The sequence below is a fragment of the Gallus gallus genome, chromosome 4 (assembly GCF_016699485.2).
Source record: "Gallus gallus isolate bGalGal1 chromosome 4, bGalGal1.mat.broiler.GRCg7b, whole genome shotgun sequence".
Classification (NCBI taxonomy): Eukaryota; Metazoa; Chordata; class Aves; order Galliformes; family Phasianidae; genus Gallus; species Gallus gallus.
Window position 1 is genome coordinate 87,332,610 of NC_052535.1, and position 20,986 is coordinate 87,353,595.

A 20,986-nucleotide genomic window follows, 5' to 3' on the forward strand; every position below is an offset into this window, starting at 1 on the left:
TGTATTTTTTTTAACAGTAAAGCCTTTTGCTAGGGAAAAGTTTAATGATTTAGCAGAAAAGAAACCAGTACTAAACATGTATCACTTACATTGTTCATGTACTCGCTGAGCAGGTCCTGCAGTGCCTGCCGCACGGCGTTGCACTCAGCTACGATGCGCTCCCTGCGGTCATCCCGCGTGCACGAGGAGTCTGCCATCAGCGCTGCCCCACTGATAATGCTCTCCAGCCTCTCCTCCAGAGAGGGCCTGAAGCGGGCCTCGCTGAACGTCATGGGGTCTAAGATGATTTTGTTCTGAAAAGCAAAATGGTAATGAGAAGATTAGCAGGATAAATGGATGTCGATGAAAGATGTGGATCTGTTGGAATGGGTCCAGAGGGCCAACAAGATTATCAAAAGACTGGACAACCTCCCCAACACAGGTTGAGGGAGTTGGGCTCGTTCAGATTGGAGAAGAGAAGGTTCCAGTGGGGACTCCACTGCAGCCTTCCAGTTCTTAACAGGACCTTGTGAACAGGAAGTAGACTGGCTTTTTACATGGTCTAACAGTGATAGCACAAGGAGGAATAGTATTAAACTCCAAGAGTGGAGATTTACATTATATGTTAGGAGGAAATTCTTTGCTCACAGGCTAGTGAGGCACTGGAACAAACAGGCTGCCCAGAGAGTTGTGGGTGCCTCAGCCCTGGGAGCAATCAAGGCCAGACTGGATGGGGCCCTGGGCAACCTGCCCACAGCAGGGGGCTGGAAATACCTGGGCTTTAAAGACTCTTCCAACCCAAGCCATTCTATGATTATATAATTCTAGATCTTGCTTCTTTTAGCATTTCTTATTTCAGCAGCTTCAAAGAGTTCCTAATCTTTCCTATGGATAAATTATCTACCAAATTCCTACAAAATAAATACTAAAGAAACACCCATCAGCTAAGAAATCCCAATGTATGTATAAAAATAATTCACAGCATGTACATATTTTAACATATATAAATACTACTGTTACAAACAGCACAACTGGTTCAAATATCTGTTTGGGAAGCAAACAGTAAAAAAAAAAAAATCAACACAAACTACTGTGTTATGTATGCAACAATTCTGCGTCTCACTACAAAAATACACAGTATATACGTACATACATATATACTTTTTGATGTACCATAAGTTCACAAGTATTTTTCTTTCTCAACCATCAGAATATTTTTTGTTAGTCAGGAAATTCATTCGAAAGGTGAAAATATTCAATCATCGTTTTAGAAGTGCAAGTTTTTTATGACTGAAAAGAAAGTTGGCTAACCTCAGTGTTAACTCCTCCAGTTTAATTGCTTTTCTCTTACTAGATTTATACTGCTAAACTGCTACTACTTCATAGCAATATAAAATGAAAATAAATAAATAAATAAATAAATCACGGAATGGCCTGGGTTGAAAAGGACCACAATGATCATCTGGTTTCAACGCCCCTGCTATAGGTGAGGTTGCCAACCACCAGACCAGGCTGCCCAGAGCCACATCCAGCCTGGCCTTGAATGCCTCCAGGGATGGGGCATCCACAACCTCCTTGGACAACCTGTTCCAGTGCATCACCACCCTCTGAGTGAAAAACTTCCTCCTCATATCTAACCTAAACCTTCCCTGTCTCAGTTTAAAACCATTCCCCCTTGTCCTATTGCCATCAACCCATGTAAAAAGTCATTAAAAAAGAAGGAATTCCCATTAACACCACAAGAAAACCACACTAGGTAATCACGCACAAATAGAAATATGAAACATCTGTGATTGCTGTTTCATAGTACATCTTTTTAAAGACATTTTCTTATTTCTTATTAAATGAGGAAAAAATGTTGGATCATTTATTTAAATAAATCTGAGACTACATGATAGGAAAATAGTCTACATGTCTTTAATTTGCCAAATAGTACATTAGTTAACAAAACATCTTTGCTGTACTAGAAAACAATTGCTTTTCAAGGACGGTTCAGTATTGAAAGCAGTTTAGTTCTTGAATTATGACCACTGTTAAACACTTTATATATCAAATGTGCTACCAAATATTAAAAAGTGAAAGAATGCACACATTCTGCCCGAGTGGTATATAATCTTATGTCATACTGTGAGCTTTGAATCACCAGTATGTCATATTCTGCTTTGTTTTTCTGTCTTTGTAGTTTGAGGTAGCAAATACATAAGAAGTAATCTTCTGCTCCTACTTACAGGCACCTTAGCAACATCATGTCACTCATAACCTTTAGCTGCACTCATGCAAATAAGTTCCATAATGGTTTGTTGTCTAAAAATGTTCTCTGAGCTGCCTGCTTCCTATTTTAGATTTAAAAGAAAATCATGGAATATGAATAAAACGATCAGAAAAAAAGGTAAAGCTATCTTGTTTTCTAAGAATCAGCAAATCATCTGAAACAACACAGGATTTGATTAATGAACCAACTGAATTTTCACAGTACTTTTGATGACGTTATGATTAGTCCATTTCCTGCCATATCCAACTGCAAGATGATACAGTTAATTTCAAAAAAAATTACCATACATTATATTAAAATGTTAATCAGGATTCTGGTGCATGATATATATTTGACATTCTCTTTTAACACTGAAAACTGTATCAGATTATTATGAAGGAGCAGATGCTCAAATAAAGTTATTCTAGGTTAAATTCTGATTCCAGTTACATATGGGGTATGGCATCTATGGAGGTCAGTGAAACGTCCAATGAATTCCTCTGCACACAAATAATCACAAAAAATTAAAAAATCAAAAAAAAAATATTAATAAAATTACTCTCACTACTGCACACAGAAAAAGGATCAAGCCCTGCAATATTTATAACTTAACTAAACGCTAAGTGGTTAAATAGCAACAAGTGTAAGGATGTCATGAAATGTATTAAGATTCATTCATTACTAAAAAGGAAATACAGAAGAATTCTAAGTAGATATCAGATTGTTCCAGCTCCAGGAACTGCTGACTTCACAGAAATGAATGCAACATTAACCAGAATGTGAAATAATGTCTTGCATGCATCTTCTAGGGTCTGCGTTTCATAGTTGCAAGCAAAGCAGTTTTACAAGCATCTCAATTAGAAATGACTTCTCTAATAGCTGGGCCTACACATATTTATGTAGTGGTGCTTTTCAGTCAAATGTTAATACTTAGAGCTCACTGCAGTACTTAGGTTCACAGCATTAGGACTTTCAGAAAGCAGCTATATAAATTCATGTTTACAATAGTATATTTAATTCTGTAATAGCAAGAATGAAATTGCATCGATTGACCAATCTTAGCAACTTGTGTCAATTACAAGAAGCACAGGTAAAATAAATTCCTTTAAAAACCTGTAGAGGACAAGTCTCAAGTTTCCATCACTTACTGTCAGCCAGTCAATGAAAGATGAATGTAAATGAATTGGAACATTTAATAGGTTTTAATCAATTAACTAATATTAAAAACATAAATCAATGACTGACGCTATAATCCAGGTTTTACAATTAAGTGTTTCAAGGCTCTTTGCAACTGCAGACTGATTGTATCTTTGCAATGGGCTATAAAATACATCATTTTGGCTTTATTTGCTGAAACAAATTCCAAGAAAATTAATTTCAATATAATTACAGACTTAAAGTCTGTTCAACTTGGGATAATACCTTCTTTAGACAAGTTGCAGTTAAGTATTTCCTCTATTTTTTTAGAAGTTATAAATGTGTACTTACAGAGTAGTTGCAGTGTATTCATAAGAACAAAAGCTTTCAGAAAATAGATGCCTTCTTACTAATGAGTAGTACATGCCATTTCTTTCTTGCTCAAAGAGGAATATTCTCTCATAAACATTAATAAACTTCAGAAATATAAAATCTGAAGTAATTATTCACATTTGAACAAACAATATTGAAAATAACTACATACTATAGCCTGCTCCAAAGAGACAAGGAGCAGAGACTGTAATGCATATACCTTTAAATCTTAACCCATTTAACCCATGATTTTAGTTATGTGTTATGAGTATAGCAGGAACCACTCGAACCAACAGAGAATGAGCCTCACAAGAAGCAGTGCAAGTGAAGCAGTGACCTGACTTGAGCTGGCTTTTGTGCCCTATACCTCTAAGCAATGCACCATCTTTCCTGTCCTGAGCTACCACCATAACAGAAGCAACCCACGTCATGGACTAAAGGAACCCAGCAAATGTTCAGTGGTAAGTTTACAGGATTGATCTCTGTGTACCTATCTTAGGATGGAAAGAGGGATGATGATTAATGAGGATGCAACTGATAGTCTAGGATTCCAAATCATATGATGTCATGATCATTTATAAAATCTGGGAGGCAAGAAGGAGGAGAACGGGACATATGGACGTAATTACAGTACTTCTCTTCCCAAGTAGCCATCACATGTAATGACTGCTACTTGCTTGGAAGCAGTTAAACAACTGTTCTAGTTTTGCCTTCCTTCCTGTGTACACAGTGTTTGCTTTAACTCCACCCACAAGTTCTCAGACTTGTACCTTTCCAATTCTTTTTCCAATCCCACAAGGCAACAGTAAGCAAGCAGCTGTGTGATTCTGAACTGCCTGCTGGGTTAAACAACAGAATGCATTTATGTCGGTGCTGTGATCAGAGAGCACATCATCATTTGAACTTCATTCCAGCAATCGCAACTGGAATATCTTTTTCAACAATATAAAATAAATAAGGTTTAATAGAAACAAAAGCAAGATGTTAAGGTGAATTTAATCTTCTAAAACAATTCTGGAAGCCCAGAAGAACTACTGCCAGTTTACAATTGTCTGCAATCTCCAAATTAACCATCTGCTCTTGCAAAAAGTTACTTACCTAGTTGGAAAGCATCATCTTCTCAAAGTTCTAAATTGAAACAGTGACACCACTTCTATTTTACCACCTTAGAGCCGGCAACAAGCTGATTCTTAAACATTGTAGCTCAGCTATAACTTACAATGTAAATTCAGGCAGGAAAAGGTCTCAGATAATGTTTTTGGGAAAGAGCAAACAGAACAGGTCCATACAGTTTTCTTGTTTATACAGATGAGTGTATGAGAGCTGAAGAGAAGAGCAGATTCCCACCTTCACACAAACAGCTGTTTTAGAATTCCCAAGTCGATAACATCCCATCTTACAGAATGAAGAAGAAGGAATTCATGATCTGCTTGAAATTCCTGCATTTTACTGTTTCCTAACATTCTACCTGAATCTCCCCTGGTGCAAATTGAGGTCATTCCCTCTAGTCCTAATGTAGTTGCATGAAACTGATAAACAGTAATAGCCATTATATCAGTGACATACAATCAGAGAACCACAGAATCACCAAGGTTGGAAAAGACCTGCAAGATCATCCAGTCCAACTGTCCACCTATCACCAATAGCTCTCACTAGAGCACATCCCTCAACACAGCATCTAAATGTTCCTTGAACACATGTCCATCTGAAGCTCTGCAGATGGAGGAAATAACCTAGACAGAGCAGAACTATATTTCAGTAAAAAACTTCTCCATTATACAGTTTTGCACATATGCATATGTAATATAACTCCGCTAAACAAAACTGGTATCTTAAACACCATGATGAATAGCAGAGCACAGTAAAAGAGATTCTTAATTGGGAGTGAGGACTCTTGGGAGTCACACTCCTTTAGTGACTCTTGTACTAATCTGTTGTGTGACAGGACAAACAATTCCTTCTTTTCTCTGTTTCTCTTTTTACACTTTATTAGTTCTTGTATTTAGAATGTAAAGCCTCCAGGGCAGAGATCATTTCATAATGTGCTTCTCAGTGATTTAGCACGAGGAAAATATCCTTTTTAAGGCTAATGTGACTGCAAAGTAAATAATATACCATAACAAGGAACTACATTCCCAGTGACAAATTCCTTTAAAACATCAAATTGATAAATATCACAGATGAACAATGTCACACACACATACAGAAACAAAAACCCAACAACAACAAAAAAAGAAGTCTTCGTGTAAAAAAGAGAATATAATATATTGAGGGAACCAACTTTTGTAAAATAACATGGGAGCCAATATTGGATAAGTGTTGCTCTGGAGAGCTGTCTGCACAACCATGGCAAGAAACCTGCTCAAGGGTTCGTTTAACATATGGTACATGTATGTACACCTATGGTGCTAGCAAGGCTATTTAACTCTTGTTTTGTAACAAATCAAATGTTTTTTAGCTGATACTATGTCGTATTTCACAGAGACAACACATAGCTGAGGTTTGGAAAACCCAGTACCAACAGTACAACAGCTCCCCAAAATTCACTCCAAATCCCCACCTCCACCACCAGAGTTCATGATTGATTATTCAGGTTAGAGAACGATATAAATGGCACACAGTAGTTATTAGTATGAAAATGTCTATCATCTGAAAGCTTTTGTTCTTTATGAAAATGTTGTGACTACCCTAACAGTATTTTAATAGTTCATTTGTGTTAACATCTTCCTTAAACAAATTACAGGAATAACTACGGAGATATTGCTTCCATGAGATATTGGTGATGTTCACACGTGACTTCCATAAGCATCTCACAAGTGCTAAATCAGCACATTCAAAATAGTACCAATTGTAATTTAATTGGATAATTTCACTAAGCATGGCTAAACATAAGCTGAAAATCTTTAACATATTTCGGATATAGCCATTCAGACATTCATTATTTTCCTGCAAAAAAATCTATGTAATGTTTAGAGATATAAATATATTAATGTTGATTCAATTTTTAATGTGTGTTTCATTTGTGTTTCTACTGTCTCTAACAAATTTGTTTGGATAAGAGTTCACTAGAAAATCTCCTCTGCAAGTAAACTGATTGTTGTCCTATTATAGCCTAAATGTATTTGAAAGGAAAACATGATCAAAAGAAGTGGCAGCAATAAGATATGGTTGAACTTGCAAATAGCATTTTGCATTGCTAAGTTTTTCTGCAAGGTTAATTTACTATACAGAAGAACGAAGATACAGCATTTCAGGGGAAACGAAAAAACAAGAAACCCACTAGGTGGTGCTCTTAAACAGAAAATATTCATCCAGAACTCACTGGCAGCACTCGTAGTGCTGAGAGAAATGAATGCATACGACTCCAGCTGCCAGTAGGGAACGGTATTTCCCTTTACAAGAGGTCCTGCTTCTGATACATATTTGACACCAAAATCTCATCATTTCCACTGCTGCCACTGATGCTACAGAGCTGATGTTTCCACAATAATACTTTCCCATGTATACACAAACACAGACAAAACATTAGCCAAAATATGTACAGTGCCAGCTACTAAGATCATAAGCAGGAATAAAATAAAATAGTTGAATAAAAGAATGTTTCTTGCTACCATGCAGAAAATTCTGAATTATAGCCCTTTTCCTTTTATACAACTCTTACTTCAACAGAAAGGCAAAGGCTTTTGCAGAAATAAAATCAGAAGTTAATTGCGGAAAGAGGGAATAACTTGAATCCACTGTGTTTTCTCTCTTTCCTAAAGTATCAAGTAATGTGCAGCACACTCGCAACCCTTTGTTCCTGAAGGCAATGAACAGGAAATTGAGAACAAGAGGCTAATGATAGTGTTCAGAGAAGGAAGGGAGGGCAGCTGCAAAGCTGTTGGCTGAAATAAGCAAATTATGTTAAAAAAGTGGGAAGTTCTGTTCCTTTAAATGAAACATGGTATATTGTCATTAACGTAAATAGAGATGTACCTCACATAGGAAAAACAAAGACAATTTTCATATAATCATAAAGGTTAGAAAAGACCACTAAGATCATTAGTCCAACCATTGTCCCATCACACCATATCCGCTAGACCACGTCCCTAAATGCTGATCACTTCTTTCTCATCTCTAGCAGATCCATTTCATTATAAAAGAAATTATTACAGTATTTAGTAAAGACTCAATGCAATTTTGAAACCAGATAGACAAGGGGTGACACACAGGCACGGCAACTGCAGATGTAACGTGGATGAATGTTCCTAGTAAGTAGCTTTAATGACAAATGGATGTATGCACACAGAAACAGTAAGTCATTGTTTATCTGTCTGTATTAACATCCATTAAAATCAAGCACTCTCTATATATTTAAAAAAATGTAATTTCATTTCATTCCATTTATAAGCACAGAACTTCCTAATATAGACACAGAGCTCAACGAGAAAGTCAGCTGAGCAGTCTCATCAGTTATGACATTTTCTTCACTGAGCAACACAGAAAATGACAGATGTTTGCTTTTAGCATCAATGGAAAAAAGGATTTTTGCTCCTTTTTCCAATAAACTCTTTTTTAAATTAAATGAGAAGTTATTTATTTAATCATTTACTCAATTTATCACAGAAAATCCAAAACCAATACATGAGTATTAATTTTTTAAGGATCTACAATTAATTTCTCATATCAAAAAGTAAATGCACTTCCCTTGGGAGTGAGTCCCAAATGGCAAAGGGGTCCAGGAAGGCTGAGCACTCCTCAAGAAGGAAGACATAGAGGTGCAGGAGCAGGCTGTTCTTGTGTACCATAAGACAAGTTGATGGGGAAGAAGACTGGTGCAGCTGAACAGAGAACTTTTGCTGAGACTCTGGGAGAAAAAGAGTTTACCTCCTGTGGAAGAATGTGGGGACGGCACAAGAGGGATGAGCCCAGCTCCAGCACTATCTACTTCAAGGCAGGATGGAAGATCCAGCACTGCCACACGTTGCAGGAGAGCCGTGTTTAATAAGGCACTTGACCAAGTGCATATTGTTCAAGTTCATTACATGCAATAAAAGGTTGGGGTTTTTTTTTGGGGGGGGGGGGGGTCGTTTTTTTTCCTGCACTAACAACGGAGTCGGTGTCTAATTGCCACAGGTAGACCTTGTTCTTATTTCTCTTCCTCAACCCGTATAAGGACATTTGGACAGGATTTCAAAAGGACATAGAAGGTTTTTACCAGTATTCCATAGTTGCAGGGGGGCACCACCTCGTCATCCCTAGCTTAATTTTCTCCACCCTTAACTGTTATTGCATCTGTTACCAAACCCAGTACAGCTTTTTGCACTAACTGCTTTTCCATTCAATGAGGGTAGAACCCTCCTGGATCCTGCCAGCCCCCCTTTTTTCAGCTCTTCAGGAGGAGATCTCTGGGTCCTAGAGCCCGGCTCTCAGTTCCTTCCCTCCTAAGACTTCCAGTACTAACACTGGGATATCAAGTTTCCTAGATCTCTGCAGATAAAGGCTATTCTCGCTTCCAATGTCCTGTTTTTGTCCCCATTAGCAAATAACACTTTGTTTACGTTCTGATTACAAGCCACGTGGGGAGGAGCAGTGCAGGGGATGTGTTCTCTCGCCAGCACTTACCTGCTTTGGCTAGAGCAGATCACAAACTTTAATATTTTAACTCACTGTTCTTCCTTAACCTTTTTGCTGCTTTTTGTTGTTGTTGCTCGTTTGTTTATCACAATTCCACTATTCGTACCCTCAATTACATTGCCATGTACCATTAACAATTCCACTTCCATATAGCATTAATGTTTACATTAACATTTACACTTCAGTATACTGTTAACAATTCCACTTCCGTATACCATTAACAATTACATTTCTGCATATCATTAACAATTATATTACCATATACCATTTAGATTTACACTTTCATGTACCATAAACATTTAAAAATCACAAAGAGATTGACAACAACCTGTACAGTTTCACTCTTTCCTCGTTAACTGAAACGGAATGAGGGCTATCGGTGGTCCTCCGTATTCACATCCTCGATTTAAGAAGTTCAATACATAAATAGTTTCAGCAAGCCTTCCTGCTGGAAGTATCTTCTCCATTCCCTCTTTTTTTTGCTAAAGTAGCATAGTTTTAACGGTGCTATGGGTATGCTCAACTATGGCTTGTCCTGTAGGTGTTTAATTTCTGTAAAACCTGTAATAATTTCTGGGAAATATATCCCGGGCCATTATCTGTACAGATTGTAGGGCTGTTTTTCACGCCCTGAGGTAATACCGTCCAACGATACCACTGGGCTGGTGCTGACACTTTACAGAGAGGACAGAAAAAGCAAACCTAGGACCATCGTGGGGGTCCAGAGAGACGGTGAGAAAACAGTCTTTTAAGCCAATAGTGCTAAAATTCCTGGAACGTCCAACTTCTCTGTGGGGGTCCCCTCTGATCCAATCCCTGCGCCCCCCTTTCCATGGGCACAGCCGGCACCGGCTGTGCTTAAGAGTATATCAGTTGAGCAATACGAGTGCCTGCCAGTAATTCACATAAGGGCATAGGTGTGACTGTGAGTCGCAAGTCCCGCAGGACATTATAAGATAAAGCTTCCCAGCGTGGCTCTTGATCTGGGACTACGATCAGTAAAAACCCCATCCGATGGTGGAAGCGGGGGAGCCGATGGCATAGCGGGCTGATCTGTAGAGCGACCAGCCGCTCCTTTGCAATCAGGCAGACTGGGTGTATCAGATTGCGATCTTAAGTGGGTCCTTAGGGCTTCAAAAATCTTTCTCCAAGTCTGGAGCAACCCGAACGCCGTCTTATCACCCTTAGTGGCAGCGTCCCACAGCCTCACCCCGATCCAGTCCCATACTTCAGGATCGTAAATTGTCTGATTTGTGATCGAGGGGTCACTCTCGGTACCCCATCCAAGCATTTGCTGCAAAATGGCAGTGGGCCCCATTTTTTTTTTTAAGAATAATTTGAAAAGTAACCAGGACATTCTTTCGTTCCTAGGTCACATTATAACGCAGTCGCTTACCTTCGTCCAGCGAAAGGCAATCAGAGCGGTTGAGGATGATGAATCCTCAGGCTGCAGCGTTTATCTCAACGCACTCTTCTACAAATTGCTCCGCGTTTCTCTCAACGCACCCACGTTTGTCTCAACGTGCTGTCAAGTTTCAGGTCCCTGTTCTTTCTTGCCCCTCTTCGCTCGTGTCCCTGCTCGTTCTCTTTCTCGAGTCCCTGTTCGTTCGTGTCCCTCTTCGTCCGGGTCGCTGTTCGGTCGCCAGTTGTTGCAAGAGGGCATCGTGCTCCCTTGCGGGTGTGGAGAAAGAGGCGAGGACTCCTCCGATGGTGCAGAACAAAGGCCTTTATTGTAGGTGCTTAGAGCCTTATATACCCGCGCAACACCACAGTTTTCCCGCGCAACCAAGGCTGGTTACACTTAATGGCTGGGCGCCTGGTGGGTGTTTACGTCTGGCTCAAGTTATTGTTGAGCTTTACCACACTCATTAGCGATACAACGACCTTCTTTATCCCACAGAAGAAGAAGGGCCAGGCAACTCAGGGAGAGTACAAGGAATTTGCTAGAATACACAGGGAGAGAATTAGAAAGGCAAAAGCCCATCATGAGCTCAGTCTGGCTGCTGTGGTAAAGAAAAACAAATAATGTTTTTACAAATATATTAAAAGTAAGAGGAAGGGTAAGAAGAATCTTTGTTCTTTACTGGGTGCAGTGGGGAACGTGACCACCGAGGATAAGGAAAAGGCTGAAGTTCTCAATGCCTTTTTTACATCTCCCTTTTATAGTCAGAACAGTTATCCTCAGGGTACTCTACCCACTGACCTGGAAGTCTGTGATGGGGAGCAGAATAAATTCCCCCATGATTCAGGTGGAAACAGTTAAGAGGCCCACTACTCAGCCTGGACTGTCAAAGGTCAGTGGGGCCAGATGGGATCGACCTGAGGGTGCTGAAGGAGCCAAGCTGCCTTCCACCACCTACTAGCAATCTTGGTCAACTGGAGAGGTCCCAGATGACTGGAGACTTGCTAATATGACACCAATCTATAAGAAGGGTCATCACGAAGATCCAAGGAAGTACAGCCTGACCTCAGTGCCAAGAAAGGTTACACAACAGATCATCTTGAGGGCAATCACATGGCAGGTGCAGGATAAACTGATCCCCTGATCAGGCTCAGCCAGCATGGGTTCACAAAAGACAGGTCCTGCTTGATCAACCTAATCTCCTGTGATCGGGTGACCCGCCTGCTGGATGTGGGAAAGGCTACTGACATAGTCTACTTAGACTTCAGCAAAGCCTTTGGTGCTGCCTCCCACAGTATTCTCCTTGAGAATCTGGTGGCCTGTGGCTTGGACAGGTATACTCTTTACTGGGTCAGAAACCGACTGGAGGGCTGGGTCTAGAGAGTGGTGGTGAATGGAGTTAAATCCATGGATTTAACAATATGAACAGCAGGATCAAGTGCACCCTCAGCAAGTTTGCAGACAGCACCAAGCTGAGTGGTGCAGTCGACACACTAGTGGGAAGGGACGTTATGCAGAGGGACCTGGGCAGGCTTGAGAGGTAGGGGTTCCAGGTAGACAAGAAAGCCTATGGCAACTGGGCTTGCATCAGAAATAGTGTAGCCATCTGGACCAGGGAGGTGATCGACCCTCTGTGTTTTGCTCTGGTAAGGCTGCACCTTGAATAATGTGTTCGGTTTGTGGCCCCTCACTACAAGAAAGACATCAAGGCCCTGAAGTGCATTCAGAGAAGGGCAACGAAGCTGTGAGGGGTCTGGAACACAAGTCTTAGGAGGAGCCACTGGGGTAACTGAGACTATTCACTCTGGTGGAGGCTCAGGAGAGATCTTACTGCCCTCTACAAATACCTGAAAGGAGGTTGCAGCGAGGTGGGGGTTGGCCTCTTCTCTCAGGTAACAGTGATAGCATGAGAAGGAATGGCCTCAAGTTGCACCAGGGAAAGTTCAGGTTGGATATTAAGAATAATTTCTTCTCAGAAGAAGTGGTCAGGCATCAGAACAGGTTGCCCAGGGAAGTGGTGGAGTCCCCATCCCTGGAGGTTTTTAAGGAAAGATTAGATGTAATACTAAACCATAAATACTTACGGTTTACAGAGCAATATGGGAGATAGATGGACAATTGGACTAGATAACCTTAGAGGTCTTTTCCAATGTCTAGTTCTATGACTCTATGAATCAAAACATTCAAAGGTATTTGAACATTAAACATTTTAGGGTGACATATTTGAAATACCTACAATCTGTATTTCAGAAGAGGTTTATGTTTCAAAATGTTGTTAGTATACCCTACAACTACATTTCCAGAAACTAAGAAATCCCAGCCTTGGACTGTACTGTGACTGGAAACACTCTCCAGCTAGTTGGACATGCCCTGTACCAACAAATACCATTTCAGCCTGCCACTGACAACAAGTGACAGCAGCAGTTCTTCGACAATGAGAAAGGCTGAGACCTAAACAGCTGTATCAGACAGAAACTGCCATGTGCTCAGTATAAACATTATATTTTCAGAATTCACAGCAAGCTCTTAGCAAACTCCTCTTTACCTTGCAGAAATTGGGATAATCTTCTCTGGAGGAACAAAAGGAGCTCCCTTAGTTGTTGCAGTAAGAACCCAGAAATATTTAATGACTATAAAATGTATAAGAAACTTTAATAATAAAATCCTTCACTATTAAATCAAGAAATATCTGGAATTAAATGATCTGAAAATAAAAAAACATATAAGGACAATTAAACACGTATTTTTATAAGTTTCAACTATCTATTTCAAGCAGTAATTTAATGCAGCAAATACAGATACAGAACAGATTCATAAACTCTCTTCATTTCTACATAAATAATCTCTGAGAAGCAATAAGTGATAATTCTTTCTGAAGATTTAACTGCTAATAGCTCACAGGTGATTTTATACCACAAGTCACGGTGCCATATGACTGTATAGAGTATGACAGTGTAACACCTATAAACATAATAGCTGAGGTGATTAAAATAAGTTGGATAATGATTTATATTACGTGATGATATTTTGATAGAGAAAATATTCAGACAAATACCATTGCAGTCATTTGAAGTGTTAGACCACAGAGTGCTGACTCTGAAATGAGAAGTACTGAAGTCTGAGAACTGGTAAAAGCTATGGAAAAATATGCAAACATTTTTAATACAGCAGAATTAACTTATCATACAATACCAGGTTTAGTATGCACTTCAGAACAAAACCCAGTGGCCACTGTAAAATAAAAAAATAACCCTGCTTTCTCATGCTGAAGTAACACTTTTTTTTTCTGCCATATCTACACTCAAGACATAGTTATATAAGGCTGGTAATTTTGCTTGCTTTCCGAATCATACAATATAAGGATAAATTTAGAATCATCCCATGACTTGAGCTACAAATCTGGGCTTTCCCTGAAGTTTAGGGAATGTTGACTCTGTTACAACACCGTGTCCAAATAAATCTCAGTCAACAGCTAATCACTGAAGTAAAATAAGGAACGTAGTTAGAAAGTAGATAAAACAATTGTTTCAATCTTTGCATCCTCACTAAGATAAGAATTTTTTCATTTCCTAAAGCTGGGGAAAAAAAATCAAAAAATCTGTTTCTCCTCCTGCAGCTGTAGAAAGAACATGATCCTATGACTACATACTTCCCATGCACATTTATGATGCCTGCCATATCATCTAAACCAGGAAAGACTTTACCTGAGAAGAAAACCGATGAACAAATGTTGTCCAAAAAAGGCAGGGCTCAACATCAGATGTCTCGCATCGTTTCCACAGCCCAGTGAATCACTACATTTATTTTCAATAAGCACAACAGCCTTTTCCAGAGAGCAGTAGCATCATCAGTTTAGATCTGCTAAGAGTCACGTGTTTTCTGCGACTGTTTGTCAAACCTCTACTGTCCATACCAGCAAAGTCACACACAAAAGCCAGAGTACAATCAGATAAACAGGGATATTATTCCCAGGACCTTACCAGTAAGGGATCTGTAAGCTGAGAAGGCCTTGCAAACCAGGCAGAATTCTTTAAATCTTGACCCACAGTAATTTTACAGGAAAATCTACATAATTAGAAATACAGATACTAAAACAATATCTGTACTGTCAATGAGAGCAGTAATATATATTTTTTTCTTTTTACCTAACAGTACAATGAAATTTGAGTCTATCTCTGGGTACCACAGTAGCTCTGAATGGTTTTAGCAGTGTTTCACCTTCTGCTACTCCTTTTCATTCACTACACTGGCAACTGCTTTGACCCATGAAGGAAGAAATTTGATCGGAGCACAGCTTCTTGTTTGCAGTGTGAGGAACCACGACAGGAAGAGAATATGTTATCAGTGGCACAAACCCTTCTGCTAGTCAACTACCAGCCCATTTGCTCTCCCTATGCCTATCCACACATTTTCAGTTGATATATTTCCAGATTTGTCCCCATTTCCCTATTGCTATCATTTCTGTATTCATGCTCTGTCTTTTTTTTTTATTACCATATCCTACTCAGTCACTCCTGTTACATTTACTCTTTCTATTTTCATCTCCAGTGTAAACCCAATGACAGACAGTAAGCTGCAGATTCATAAGAGAAGCCCAATCCTAGAACAGGAGAGGAACCACTTGTACACACACCTTCATTTCCAGCCCTAAATACAGCAGGATTGAGTAGCTCCTGAAAAGGTGTGGCATATCCTTGCATTGCAACTTCGTAAATTAGTCTAAGAGAAAAGTACAGTTTCATAATAATAATTTTGGTTAGACCTTCGTTAATGTCAAAATTAATTTATCTAACACCAGAATTTTCATATATTGCGTCGAATGAAAGTTTTTTTTTCTACTTTCTAAAGAACTCTCCTCAAGAATGAAAAAAATTGTTACAAAAAAGATTAGTGGAGAAATTAGCATATAAAAAGTTAGGTGTTAAGAAAGTCACTTAAGCAAAACTAGCTGTTTCTGGAACAGAGGTGGCAGCACCTTGTCTGCAACTAATGGGACCAGCTTCATCTGTTTGAAAGTGCCTTATTTGATGAACATAATCCATGATTCAATACACTTTGTTAATGTTTCCAGGACGCTCAGCTCCACCATCATCTTTATTTTCATTTATTATCTTTCTTCCTGACATGCCAGATTAATCTGATTTCACCACTCAACAAAACACATGACAAATGTCACAGAAATAAACTGTCAGATTAATCACACTTTGTGTTATTTACATAGCTGGATTTTTCAAGGATGCTAGGGCAGAGGACAAGTTCTTTCCCTCTATCACAGCTGCAGCATATGAGCACGAACTCCTTATAATTCAAGTCCATTAGCAGCAAATTGCTATTCCTCGTTACAAATAACACAAATCAACATCTGTACTTTGCCTCTGCATTCTAAGAAAATGGACTTGAATGAAAAGAGAAACGCGAGTCCTGTCTGAAACGCACTTAGTTAAAAGCACTGTAGATTTCATGGTGAAACATTTCATTTTCCATACACTTCTGATACTCACATCAAATTCATTTAGTGCAGCAGCAAGCTCTCCAATGCCAGTATGCCCCTTGTTTTCATCAGTGGGTGAGGTGGCCTGGGCAGCGTTGGAAATACCAGCAATTGCTTCTTGAACTTGCTTGAAGACATAGTCTCTGTTGGCCCTAGTAGCTGCAACATCAGGGTGACGAAGAAATGCTTGGGATGCAGTATACAACATTGTGGCATTCTTCTTCAGAGCACCTCGAGCTGCAGCCATTTCATCCCTGCAGTGAGGATCTTTCAGCTCCTATAGAAAAGCATGCAATTATTTAGTTGTAAATGAAAGCTTTAGTGTTAGAAAGTATGGTCTACACTGTCATTGTCCAGTGGTTTTGCAGAGATGTCATTAATGACAGAATCAACCATAATTCTCACAAAATCTTTTTATGTGCATAGTTACAGTTTTATTATGGGCACTGAATTTGTAAAATATGTATTTTGTGGCTTCATAAGAATTCTCAGTATTTCAAGATTTGGATTCCTTCTAAAATATTTTTTTTCCCCTTGATGCAAAGGAAAGTCCATGAATTTGTTTTCTTTCCCTGGCCACAACTGCTGTGCTTATAGATATTTTCCCCAGAGTTTTCCTTTTAAATATAATACACATTTTCCTTTCTCTACATTTTGCTATATTTCTCATATACTTTACTTTTTGCCTTAGTGACTTATTCTTCCTTTTGTTTCCTCTGACAACATGCAGCAGATACTCTGCAATACCTTACCAGAATAAGATGGCACTGTATTATTTTTATTTATCCACTGATATATCCATGTATATATAATATCAACTTGTTTACGAAAGCTTTTCAAACACCAGGTGAAGTAGTCCTAGCAATACTCATAAGCAGTAAGAAAACACTATTCTGTTTTAAAACTATGAACAAAGAAGTTTGGGGAGCTGAATAGTTTCCTTGTGCTCACACATGAACCAAATGCAAAAACTGAAAAAGAATCCATGCATTGTGGTTTTAAAGGTTTTAACATTTGATGAATTTCAACCATTTGCCCATTGATAGTTTATGATAAGATTTGCTTTGATCTTTTCATATTTCCAAGAAGAACATAAGAGACATGTAGCTTCATTAGCTTTCCTGTTAATGTTTTTAACTTTTTCATGTAATTTTCACTACATTTCTGGAAGAGAAGTGTCTGAATGTACAAAATAATATTGTTTATGTGATACTAGCCTTGCATTTCTGGTTTGTTAGAAATCCAGAAGTGATACAAAAATAAATCAGAGCCACTGCAATGCATAAAATAAATAGAAGGATGAATGTATAAAGGCAGTTTTCCAAACTGAGTGTGCTCTGCAATCTGCAATATGAAGACATCTCTGAATGATTATCAATATTCAAACACAACTTTGTGTTGAACAAACCTTACACAACTCCACAATGATAAAATGTCTGGACTCTTCAGAAGAACAGTGTTCCGGAGAAAGTTCTGTTCAGTGCAGAGTTGAATGGCTATAGGTCCTGAATAAATGCTGTCATGACTTTCTATTTGTTTTTTCCACCTGCTTAAGTAATATATGAATTGGGTGCCTATATTTTCAAGTATCTGAAAACTAACAATGTTGGTTTTAAACACAAATTAGACCGCACTACCAAAGAACTCATGTTTTCAGCTGTTGGACTGCCCTCAAAGCAATTGAGCAGGAATAGTCACCATTTGAAAACAATTCCTAACCCCCAGAACAGCTTGCCTTTTCACCTTTACTTCATTATTAATTGAATTCACTTGAATAATGTTCTTAAAAACAGTACATTTTGAAAAATTTCATCACATTCAGAAAAATCAGTATGATTGAATGATGTGCCATGATACAGCAATTACTTATTGTACATTTTAAAAGCAACTTGAACATGAAACACAAGATCTATACAGTCAGGCCTAAGTTTCTCAACCGCTGCTTTGGAACGTACTCACCTGCTGTCGCCGTGCAGCTACATAATTCAGTTTCACCATCTCTTTTCCAAATTCTTTGAAGCGATTTGCTAAATCTTGTTCATTTGTTGCATTTTTCACTGCTTCTAGTGCTTCCTCTACCTAGAACATAATAACTCAGCAGTGTTAGCAGTTTAATCCAGTTGTACAACACCTGTAACTACTCTGTCCATTACACTTTATTATATGTACCCCATTTAGCATTTAGGTCCATCACTGTACAGAGGATTTATGATAGTCTCATTAACATTAGTCAGTCTTTTATAGATAAGCTCTGTGGTTGTCATTCTGCATTACTTTCCAAGTACTGTGCTTTGGTATCATGCAAAGTCAATGTAAAAGGAATAACTATATTAATTTCCCCAGTGACATCACATTAAACGTTTAGTACATGTGGCTGTTAAGACAAAATAGATGGATCTGTTCTTAATACGTGGCATAGGCTTTATGTGAAAAAACAACCAAGTCATTAATTCTGGACAAGATGTAACTTAAAAAGGAAACTAAAACTTATTGTTGAGAATTAGATTTAGTCTGATACATCAAAACTGCTTTATCTTTGTAAAACAAACGGAAAACAAAAGATTCAACCCAGAACACGTTTATTGTTTCCTTTCTCTCAGCTTTACTTTGAGATACTTCTCATTTACTTCAAAATTGAGAAAAGTAGACAGAGCTGCAGTCAGCCATACTGAAGCTAACCAGCAGCAATATAGAACCCCAGTCACATTAGCAAGTTAGTCTATTAAATCCATCATAAATCTTTACCCTACACAGTGCAAGAAAAAAAAATCGGAAGGGATAAAATGTTCTTTTCAAAAAATAAGCAAAATAACTTCTCCTGAGACGAGACAGGAATTCAGAAGTGTTATTCTGCTCCCTCACGAGATAAAAAATGCAATTCTGAGGAAAAAGATGGAAAACCGAATATGTTCTATTCATCTTTCATTCTAAAACCCATTGCCTCCATTTATGAGAATGTGCAGAAGCTATTAAACAGGCACATTTTCCTTTCTAAGAGAAACAGCTAATTCTGACAGAGACATGGTCCTACACAAGAATAGGTTTGCACCTTATTCTCCAAATGCTATTGGAAATCCATACAACCGGTAGAAAGGAAACAAGTGTGTGTACAACTCATCTTCTTATTATTTGTGTTGCTCTGACTGTAGCTTTCTTCCTGTGGGATACAGGATACATGTACTGTGATCTTTCAACTACCTTCTGTGGACTTAGGAATATCCACAAATTACAAATAAGTAGAGCAGAAAACCCATACATTTGCATAGGAAGATGTACATTTCAAGAATCTAAATCCATAGTTAAATTGGGAGTACACTAATTTGCTTTTGCAGGTTTTCCCACAAAATACAAGCATTGTTCATTCAGATCCAAACACATTTATCTGATAACACTTGAATCTTTAACACATTTGTAATGACAATCATGGGCACAACAAACACTTTCATAAGCCCTATTAAACAAATTTCTGAGAAGATTCATTATAGATTCCACTCTGATAATCAGATTTTGAACAATGTTGATCATACTCTATCGTGTATTATCTATTGTACAATCATAGAATGGCCTGGGTTGAAAAGGACCACAGTAATCATCGAGTTTCAACCTCCCTGCTATGTGCAGGGCCGCCAACCACCAGACCAGGCTGCTCAGAGCCACATCCAGCCTGGCCTTGAATGCCTCCAGGGATGGGGCATCCACAGCCTCCTTGGGCAACCTGTTCCAGTGCGTCACCACCCCCTGAGTGAAAAACTTCCTCCTAAACCTACAACCCGTTAAGTTTCAAAATGAGTAAGCTGCTTAATAGAGGAATTTGAAACAAATTCACTTCTGAGTAACTTCTCTGCTCAACAAAACACAACCACACTCAACTGCACAGATGTGCTCCTTTGATTAAGTAGCAGGTAATTCATTACAATACTCATAATGCTAGATGTCTATCATTCATACTCTATTACCAAATACTTAAAGTGTTTCATGAGTTTCACTGTAGTAGTCACTGTTACTAATTCTAATACAGCAAAATATAATCTGAAAGAAATGACTGAATATCCTTCCAGATGACAACTGCATATATTTGCTCTGAAACATTAATTAAAATGTACTATCTCAGATGAAGTCTGTAGCACAACTCCTTCGACATGCTTTCAATGAAAACTGATTACGGTACGTTTCAGGATCCCTGCAGTATAAATTAGCCTTCATAACTCCGACATGCTGCATGATTTTAGTTTAATGATTTTATGGTTAACTTACATCACTCTTTGAATGCTACTTCTGAGTCAATACAAGATTGGTCCCAATGTAATTTTTTTTTCATATGATTACTTTTTCTTTTTCCTAGTAATTTATTTATTTGTCTAAAGCTCATTTGCATTATAAAATGATAAAACTATTTTTTCACTGTCAGGCCTCAGAAACTCTTTTAAACTGGAAAAAAGTAATAAATGAATCACATTTAAGGTCTTGAAATTGAATTTAGCTACAAAGAACCACAGAAGTCTGGGTTCATTGCAACAGAAGGCTGGGTTATTCACAGTGACATCTGACAAATGTACAGATTACAAACCACAGTGCCACAAATGCCCTTGAAAATGTAAGGAGTAAACTGTGTTAGTAAATACACCCACTTCCAAAAGAGTATTGGAATATATTTTTTTCTAAATAATACAGCACAATGCTGTAAGAAGAGGAGGAAAACTCAGATGCGAGAGAAGTGTTTCTTACGACCTATGAAAGA

The 20,986-nt window shown here is 38.4% G+C and overlaps 1 protein-coding gene across 7 annotated transcripts in view; it reads right to left on the bottom strand.

Moving 5' to 3' along the window:
- Positions 1–20,986, bottom strand: part of CTNNA2 (catenin alpha 2) — a 454,729-nt gene that overhangs the window by 319,810 nt on the left and 113,933 nt on the right. For all 7 annotated transcript variants that reach the window (NM_205136.2, NM_001396955.1, XM_040698739.2 and 4 more), the window contains 3 exons: positions 18,208–18,327; positions 16,259–16,525; positions 90–293 (listed from right to left, as the gene is read on the bottom strand). In NM_205136.2, coding sequence (NP_990467.2) covers positions 90–293; positions 16,259–16,525; positions 18,208–18,327 — 591 coding nt within the window. The remainder of the gene's footprint in view (positions 1–89; positions 294–16,258; positions 16,526–18,207; positions 18,328–20,986) is intronic.